Source organism: Etheostoma cragini, chromosome 5, assembly GCF_013103735.1.
Source record: "Etheostoma cragini isolate CJK2018 chromosome 5, CSU_Ecrag_1.0, whole genome shotgun sequence".
Taxonomy (NCBI): Eukaryota; Metazoa; Chordata; class Actinopteri; order Perciformes; family Percidae; genus Etheostoma; species Etheostoma cragini.
The window spans coordinates 17,524,997-17,534,499 of record NC_048411.1 but is presented as its reverse complement, the minus strand read 5'-3'; the positions used below and the strand labels follow the sequence as shown (position 1 = coordinate 17,534,499).

Here is a 9,503-nt window from a genome sequence, read left to right as displayed (position 1 = left end):
GCAATGCATTTGTTACAGTACAATACAATAAATTCTCAGGAATAGAACTTGCCTAATAATTTTGCACACAGTGTATATACAAAATATTTGTTTAGCGATGGATTCTAATCGGCAAAGAATTTGAACATTGTATTGAGCTATACAATAAACCTTATTTGCATATCTGCAAACATGTCTCTCCTGATTGAATTGAAGTCCAGCCTTTACTTCCGTGACGAACGTGCATGACTTTGTAACACACATTATAATCTCGCTAGATGCTAGCGTGGCATGCCCTCATACTTTGCTTCTGACTGGCTAGTAATCCTTGCCTAGCTACTGGTGTTTTTTGAAAATTAAACAATGTAAACCTATTCTGATATAACCTCTAAATACAATTATGAATCTGAATAACAGGAATAATATAATCACTTTAAGTGAGAAAGTCACAGTTGGGGCAATAGTCTGAAAGTGTGAATGAGCATCTTTTATCACGTTTTACTAATGATCAATATGATCTTTATCGTTAAGTACCATCAATTAATACAAGATAATAAGTAAAGCCGCTCAAAAACATGTTTGAGCTTCATCTGGAACCTGCTGCATTTCGTATTCCAAACAATTGGATGTTTCCTTTTCTCTTTGTGAAGCCGGGCCAGACATTGCCATACCTTTCCTGTCTGCGTGACTCTCAATTTGAGGGCAGATTCTTTATGCAGTCCATGGAAATGCTATTCTAGTTGCAGACCCCGCTCTCTGTCACCTCTGCAGATAATGGTGAGTAGATGAACAGAGAGCTGGAGGAGGACCCCCTATGCCCACTCACAGCCCTTAGCCCCTCTCTGACATGAGAAATAGTGCCCAGGCCTGACAGCATCTCGGAGACATATTGTAGTTTATTTTGTCGCCCGGGCATGCCATCTGTGCCATTCCAATAGAGGGTGTGTGTGTTCGGGCTGCTGAAACAGAGGAAGGCGCGAGGCTCCGGGTCCCTCAGAAGCTCTGCAGCCACGGCAGGTTATTAGTCAAATTGCCTAATGAGAGAGAATACAAATGGCCCCCTACCCTGACAGGAGGAATTTTGGAGGTGTCAGAGCTCCTGACCCGTGCTATGAGAACAGATGATAGCGAGTTGCTATTTTCAGATTCTTTTAATGACTATGGCTCTATGAAACCCATTCTTTTTCTTTTATCTTTTTCCTGCTTTTTCAAGCCCTCTAGACAGACCAGTAAAAAAAAAAAAAAACCTTTTCAATGTGTTAAAAATCTCACTGGAAAAAGTGGAAGTGTAACTTTTGAATTATGTAAATGTTTACTGGGGAGTCAATTAACATTCAAAAAAGCTTATCACTGATACGAAAATAGATCACCTACTGAAATGATGTTGAGCGTTTCTGATCGGCTATTTTCATTTGTTTGGAAACGGGCTGCACACAGCCAGCAGTCGGACTATGGGGTGTGCAAGCTTGTGTTGCAATTCTCCTGACAGCAAGTCAGTTAGTTAATACTAAAATATTCATCTCATCTCTATTTCGTCTCATCCAAATGTAAACAAATTGAAATGTTTCTAATGCTGAGAGTCCCATCCAAGACATCCAGCGGATGAATGCGCTTATAGTTACACACCACAGGCTTAGGCTGCAACCCACTCAGGTGTATTAAGAGAAACTGTGGAGGGAAAATGGAAGAGGAGCACCAAGGGAGTGGAAAGAAGTTGAATCATTTTACACAAGCTTGCGGTTTGTCCACTTTGATGAATATTTTGAAGATGTGTTTAATCTTACAATTTAATAACTCATTTAGAACGGTTTGTGAAATCTGATGGACGCAACATATAGCTTAACAGCAGTATTTATATGCTTATATACGGTCTACTTTGATCTAGTATTGAACACTTAAGTTTCCAGTTGAGTAAATACCTAAAACATACTCTCTCATAAAATCTGAGAAAAATGAAAAAAAAGAAATTCTCCAATATTAAAATTCAGTGCTATTATTATGTTAACAGAGGGATGCAAAATGGCAAGCTTATGTAGAATGACCCACTTACTTTTCCATCTGTGACAAGCAGTCCTGGAAAACTGGTTGTGGGTAGGAGCCAGGAGGCAGCCCCAGTTGGGCTCTGGTCCATCAGTCTTCCAGAAAGTGGGCAGTGCCAGTAACACCTATGGTGAGCTGGCCACAAACACTGCTGCATAACACTGAAATCTCTGAGGAGGTGTCTGCATGTGTGATAACTTCTCCAATACAGGCACTCTAAATGTCATGCAAATATGTAAGCGCTGTTCCATGTAAAGTACCAAAAGTCCTCAGTGATCTGGTGTAATTACAAATCCTTTATTCACTGTTTTTTTTAATCAGTCAGTGCTGGAGAAGCCCTTCTCACTGGCTAGCTATTGAGAGCCCTCATGAAATTAAATGGACAATCAGACTTTAATCAGCAGCACAGTGTCTTTTAAGACATTGCCATGGCACTGGCATGGATCCCCAGCTGTGGCTGCTGGTAAATGTGCAGCAGAATTTGTGTATAAATGCGGTACGCCTCTCTGGACAAGTGTAAAAGCTGGCAGAGGGCTGACAGTAAATTGCAAGCGCCGGATGGGACACAGCAGAAGGCACAATTACACAAATCCCCTCTTAATTAGCGGTTCTGTGGGCAAACTAACCCGTAATGATGCGAGGGATGTGGCGAGCCCCAGAAATCCTAACAAGAAACACTCACCCAGCACTGGAGACTGGGTCATATGGCCCCAGTTCCCCTCAAGTAGCGGCTGACTTGTGATCTGTTTTGATCAGTGCAGCTGCAGGATTCCCACGTCGGCCTGCTCCCCTCAACCCCTAGCCCTCGCTGAGCTACTTGCCCTCTGGACTGTGGGTAAAGCAGCAGGCCCAGTGTGGTGGTGGTGGCATTATTAAGTTCTCCATGCTCACAGTACCAGGCAATGTAAAGTGGCATCTCACACGGTGAGTAATGAACTGTGCCAGAGTGGAAGCGGGAGGGATGACAGCCAAAGAGGCCTCCTTGGCAGCCACTAACCTGGGCATCCACCAATTTATCATCCCCTAGAACCAATCCACCAATGCTGCTCTGCCATTTGTCATTAATTATGCTAATAAGGACACCAATACTCTCCCAAAGAAACAGGCGACTGTTATTAGAATAATGCATTTACAGTTTGATACATATGCATTTGCTTATTGGTTTAACTGTGTGTGGATTAGGGGACTTTGAAGGGAGCCATTTTCAAAACTATGCACTTTAAAAGTACCACTACAGAGGAGCCCAGGACCTTTCTGCACACACTAATTGCCTATTATGAAATGACAAAGAAACTGTTTCATAATCATGCACTTTTCCATACACCCTAACATAAAAAGGCCCCATCTATGTGAAGACGCTGATGTGTGTGAACTTTTTTCACAGCAGACTTAATGGCTCTAAGCAAACCAGTCTAAGCAGAAGTATTTAATATAGCTTCTGGGAGCCCCAGATGCCCTTTTCCAAAACGACTTCATTCCCAGAATCTCATTGTGCTTTCTAAATCACACCACGGTATGTATTAGAAGATCATTAATTACAAACTTAACAAGTCAGCAGAGCCATTAAAAGATCTTTAAGGCATATTTGACCATAAATCTCCTTAAACTATATTTAATGACTGGATTTTTGTGAAATATTTTTTATCAAGTTCTAATTAGATGTGTGATAACAAACCCTGCTGTACATGGGGCAAATGAGGGAGCTGTGACAGGCCCATCCATTGAGGCTGTCCACGTCTGGACACTGAAACTAATGGAGCACTGCTTCTATCTCAGGGATGGATAGAAAGCAATGAGGGATGAGACTCCAGAGTCAAGTCCGGCCTGCAAATGCACAGCCATTTAAAGTCTCCTATTTGACTGCAATAAAGGTCCAAAAATGCCTGAGGGCCTCAGTCAAAAATTCCATTACAATTCATTCAGGATTGATCCCCAAATACGTTATGGGATCGATCATGTTCCCAAAATAACCATCATAATCCAAAAGGATTTTTGACACATCAGAAGGAGAATAACACCAACAGGATGAACTTGAAAGAGTGTTTAAGAAATTAAAATCCAAAAGAGCTTGTTGACTGAGGCACATTTACAGTCCACACACACGTTAATATTGTCTTTGGGGCGCCTGGGTAGTTCCCCTAGTAGGCACTAATATAAAGCGGTCTATTCCAAAACACAGCGACCGCAGGTTTGACTCTGCCCTGCGGCCCTTTGCTGCATGTCATTCCCCCTCTCTCTTCCCTTTCATGTCTTCATCTGTCCTATATAAATAAATGCCTAAAATGCTCCAAAAAATAATCTTAAAAAAAATATTCTGTTTTGCTTTGGTCACAAATTAAAGGATTTTGATTGATTTTATTTCTGGTGAGATTTTTTTCTGCAGTATTCACCACAAAGTGTTGACACTATGCTGCTATTTCAACATGGAAATTGCATGAACTGCTCAAATGTAAATCAGAATTAAGGCAAAATTTAAACACTGTGTAATTTTCAAGCCATCAAATTATTAAAGAGAAATTCATCACTGCTTCATATCATTAGCAGCTGATAGTAGTAAAGGAGGTGTGTGTGTGTTTGTGTGTGTGTGTGTGTGTGTGTGTGTGTGTTTGTGCTTGCGTGCATGCTTGAGTATATATTAGGTTTCAATACTATTCTCCTGCTTTCTCTCTCTCTCTCTCTCTGTTTTGCCTTTTGCTGACCAGGGGAATTAAAAAGCAAAACGGAGGTTTTAAGAGCGTTCCTTTCATGTCTTGATGTAAGCTTTGGCATTACTTCAGACATCAAGATCGGTTTCATAGAAAACCCATTCCATCTAAAGTAAAACCTCGGCAGTAAATCTGCCGATACTCCCCCATAACACTTCCATAAATGATTCATTCAGCTCGGTTTAGCTGATGCAAAACAGAATGTTAGTGAGTTGTGGATGGAGCCTGAGCTGCAAGTGGAGGACCAACCCCGCAGCTTAGTAATTTCATCAATCTCTGGGAGAGAAAGAGAAGAGAGAAGGGAAAGAAGAGAACGGTGTACACTAATAATAACGTTTGTGTCACTATCCAGAGGTTGTATTTTTTAATCCCTCAGCCTAAATAATTGTGTTATTCTAAAATATAACCCCAGCGGTGCAGAAGCAGTTGAGATCCATCGCAGTTGTGAGATAAGAGCCGGCTGATTGCCTCCTTCTGCACAGCCTCGCCCAGAACTACACAGGGAGATAAGATGGAACTTTTGTTTGAAACCTGATGAGAACCCTCTTAATGAAAGTGCGGCGCCAAAAATAATCTTTTTTCTCCATGTTAGTCAATCAAGAAATGGTGTAGTTGGGGGAAAAAGAGGAGAAAGAAAGTCATTTTGTATAATCAGTGAGCACCATCTGGAACAATTAACCAAATTCCACAGAACTCAGAGGATCAGTCATATTGGCTTATTAAAGATCCAGAATTATACAAGTAATAAATCCTTGGAAAAACGAAGCGTACCCCTGCCTGTCACGACTATTTTAACTTCAAATACAGTGGAATACTTGATAAGGCTGAAAAGAGGAGATTAATATATGCAAATTATGTCGAGCATTTAAAAGCCCCCCAACAACTGTCCCGTTTTTTTTTTCTGTCTCTTATTACAGGGCTTTATGTTTTATTCATACACCAACTCACCTGTCATTTCATAAGCTATAATATTATGAGGGTATTATTAAACAGCATAAAGTGGAGCTTTAATTGGAAAGCTCCATTGCATTTTCCAATTATTTGCAGCAAATTAAAAGCAGATGCACATAGTTTAATAAGAATTCTAATATTGTTTCCTGAAAATCAAAAATCACTGTCATCCTGCCAAGATATTTTGCAAACCCAAGTTAATTTTGCGCCACCTATTTTTTCCCTCCCTTTCCCCTCCTCTGAAGGATGAACTGTCTAGTGTCTGTTAATTGAAGTTCCTCTAATGGATAGGGAAATAATTGCTCTCCATATAACGTTAGATCAGGGCCAATGTCAGGATTTATTTTTGATTAATGCAATAGATATGTAAATGTATTACCTTTTTATTACGTTTACCTTCTTATCAGGTGGATGCCTGCTGAATACTATATATGTTGTTCTGGAGGTAATGGCGAGAGACTACAATGCAACACGTCACATAGGATCTTTTTTAGAGTTTGGGGACTTTTTTTTCCCCAACACCACCCCATTTATTTTATCAAAGATATTCTTTTTTAGACACATTTCCCGAATGCACGTTTAATTACCTTTAAACTATCCTGCTTTCCTGTCAATGTATGAATAACAGACCTAATTGGCAAAGGGACTTGGCATGGATCAAAGCAATGTGGTGAAAAAAGCAAAAGGTTGGTTGGTTGGTTGGCTGCTATGGAAACTTGATAATTTTTTAAATGAGCTTGAACTGTCAAGTGAAAAGAGGGCTGCAAAAATAAATGTGAATTAGTTTTTAATATTCAGCTAATAAATGTCAAAGCGCCTGCACATCACATCTGTACATGATATGACTGTGGATGACAGATTTCCCAGACATGTTACCTCTCCTCCCCGCAACTCATTCGGTTCTTCTTCTTTTTTTCTGTTGGGGTTTTTGTTTTGTTGGGAAGTGACGGAGGGTTTAATCAAGAAAGCAGGCAATTCATCAATCCTAAAGAAGGTGCCTGTACAACCCTGACAGAGCGCACATGGTTTTAGACCAACTCGAACCTGGCCAGCTGTCAGCCCACACACACATGCCCATGCCTGTACCCACACACACCCACGTGCCCCCCCCCCAACCCACACACACACACACACACACAACTGGTAACAATTAACACAAATAGTCTGTCGGGTACGACCTCACACTTGGTCCGCAGGCTATCACATTGTTAATGAAGGGAAGTGGCGTTCTCTCACATTCACAGTGTGATGCTGACGACTACACAGTCTCAAGAAAAAAGAGGCCAAGATATCATCTCAGGCTAAATCCATTATCCTCTCTTCTTTCATCATGAAGGGACGCATGAAGGTGCAGGAGAAAGAGGGAGTCTGTACAGCTGCAGAGGACAGTTTTCTGGAGATACGTGATGACTGCTGGCAACGTACTGTACAGTATGTGCATGTTCTTCACTGTCACTCAAACCCAGTCCCAGTGGAGGGATCGCACACCCAATGCCCAAACCACTCAGCTGTGTGTTAATGTCTGCTTCTTCTGGGCCACACTTTGCACACTTGCTTCGACTAATTTATAATATGATATGTACTTGTAACAAAACAAAGTATTATTCATTTATTGTCATTTACTTTTTTTTTTTTTTAAGTCATACATCATGTGCACTTTTTAAAACAGAGCCTTGTATTTAAAAGGCAGGCTGTAACATGGCTATATGCTGGGTGTGCCTCTGCTTGAGCAGCAGGAGGAATCTTCACCACATGGTGTCTCTCTCCAGCTGGATAAAAAGCCGCCTGCCTTGTTCACCCTGTATGGATCACGCTATTCTTTAGGGCTGGAGCGTCTCAGCCAGCTCTGAGTCTGAGGCTGTCAGAGCTAAGCTCTGCACCCTACCGAATTAGCCTCTCCTCTGTTTTAGTCCTGGAGCATTGTACTATTAGTCGAGTTTCTCTCCTTGACAAAGAGTAGGAGAATTTGTCCAGTGCAATGCACGGTAGAAATGTAAGTATGGCATGTGACGGATCATCTTTGACAGCTGTTAAATGTTCTCTTGAGTGTAATGCTGCGGTCCTTTGGGAAGTCACGTTCACTCAGATAAACACAGCTCTGTACAATATTCATCACTGAGTAGATCTAGACATGGAGCGTTTGTAGATCAAGAACCAAAGAAGCCGCCATCATGTACACGTGGAGAAGACATTGGGTGTGCTTAGAAAGCATACATTTCCTCCAAAACCATAGAATTTTTTGTCTTGCAGTAAAAGTAAGCAGTTTAACAACCCTGATGCAGTTTTTAAAGTGTAAGACCATTTACCTGTCATGGTGTAGTTCCCACTACTCTGGTGCTCATAGTCCGGCCTGATCGTGGTCCTCACCCTGGCAGAAAGAAAGCAACAATGTTCTCTCAACTGATCAACACTATTTTATTGACCATCGGCATAAACGCATACAAACACATGCAAACTTAGTGTTTCAAGGATGTTTGTGTTCCAAGACACATTGCTCAAAAATGAAATATAATATATATAATGTATTATAATTAAGTATATTATATATGTTAATGAAATAATATATTATATTTTATAATGAAGCATGGATGCATGGAAAATCCTTACGCAGAAGCTTTTTGTTTTCTTTCCCTAAAAGCATAACAGTGCACTGGAATAACAGGATGGATGTAAAGAAGAGAAATATGGTAAAAGTTAAAGCATGCCTCGGCTGCCCAGGGGCTTGAACAGACCTTTAACGGGAGGGATTTAAGCAGGATCTTGTAAATTCTGAAGGAACTGAGAGATTCCATTATTCAAGAGAAGTCTTGTTTTTTTTACCGTTTCATGGCCTTGTATTACAGAAAACAGCACAGAATGCACTTTGTGGGCAGTTGAAGTTAACAAACCATATACGATTGAAATCCTCATCAATCAAGCTATCATGAATTACACTCTGTGACTCACCCCGATGGATCGATAAATCCACAGCAAGCAGGAAAAAAATATAATTCACAGCTTCGAGAGAGCTGCATAACATGACATGCTCTGAAGGTAGAATGAGCTCCGGGATGGCATTATAAAACAAATGATCTTATAATGATAATGCAACGCAGTTGACATTATCATTAATACAGGGGAATTGCTTTGATTGGAGAACACGCAGACGTAAGAGTTTGTCGTTAAAGACAACGAACAAGGTAGACAAGAGTAAGAAATTATGAAATGTGAAAAGACATGACGCAAATAATAAACTGGGTTTTGTGTATCGTGTTCTATTTATGGAAAACATGATAATTGTTATATGTTGATGTAAAAATACAAATTCAAGACTGAAGGCAGATCTGCATATTCCATGAATGTTGTGTAAGATTTGTGGCTTTCTGAGCCTTATCTCTTTGGTTGAGATAAATAAATGCAATAATTTCCATCAAGAGCAATAAAACAAGACTTCTGACAGGCTGTGGTATTTATGAGCTGAAGCCTGCAACTCAGATTTATTTGCAATGGAAGGGTCGACTTTTCTCCTCCTCATTTACATCAGCATTTGGCCATGTTAAATCCAGGCCAATGGTGAATTTTTAAAAGGTTGGCATCAATCTTGTGCAAATGCTTGCCATATTCAACGCAGACTTCTTTTACCTTTCAAAGGTTGATTCCACTGCTGAGGAAGAAAGGTACACATCTTTCAAAGCAAAGAGAGACATCCCATAGACTGATATAGTGTGTGCGTGTCTGTGTGTGTGAGTGTGTGTGTGTGTGTGTGCTTGCGTGTGTGATTGTGTTGTTAAATTAGTACTCAGGATGAACAGAAACAACATAGTAAGTCTGGTTATTTATCTATGTATC

General features: G+C 40.5%; 1 protein-coding gene across 4 annotated transcripts in view; it reads right to left on the bottom strand.

Moving 5' to 3' along the window:
- mvb12bb (multivesicular body subunit 12Bb) overlaps nucleotides 1-9,503 on the bottom strand; it is a 38,555-nt gene that overhangs the window by 9,211 nt on the left and 19,841 nt on the right. For all 4 annotated transcript variants that reach the window (XM_034872094.1, XM_034872095.1, XM_034872096.1 and 1 more), the window contains exon 7: nucleotides 7,982-8,043. In XM_034872094.1, the coding sequence (XP_034727985.1) occupies nucleotides 7,982-8,043 (62 nt within the window). The remainder of the gene's footprint in view (nucleotides 1-7,981; nucleotides 8,044-9,503) is intronic.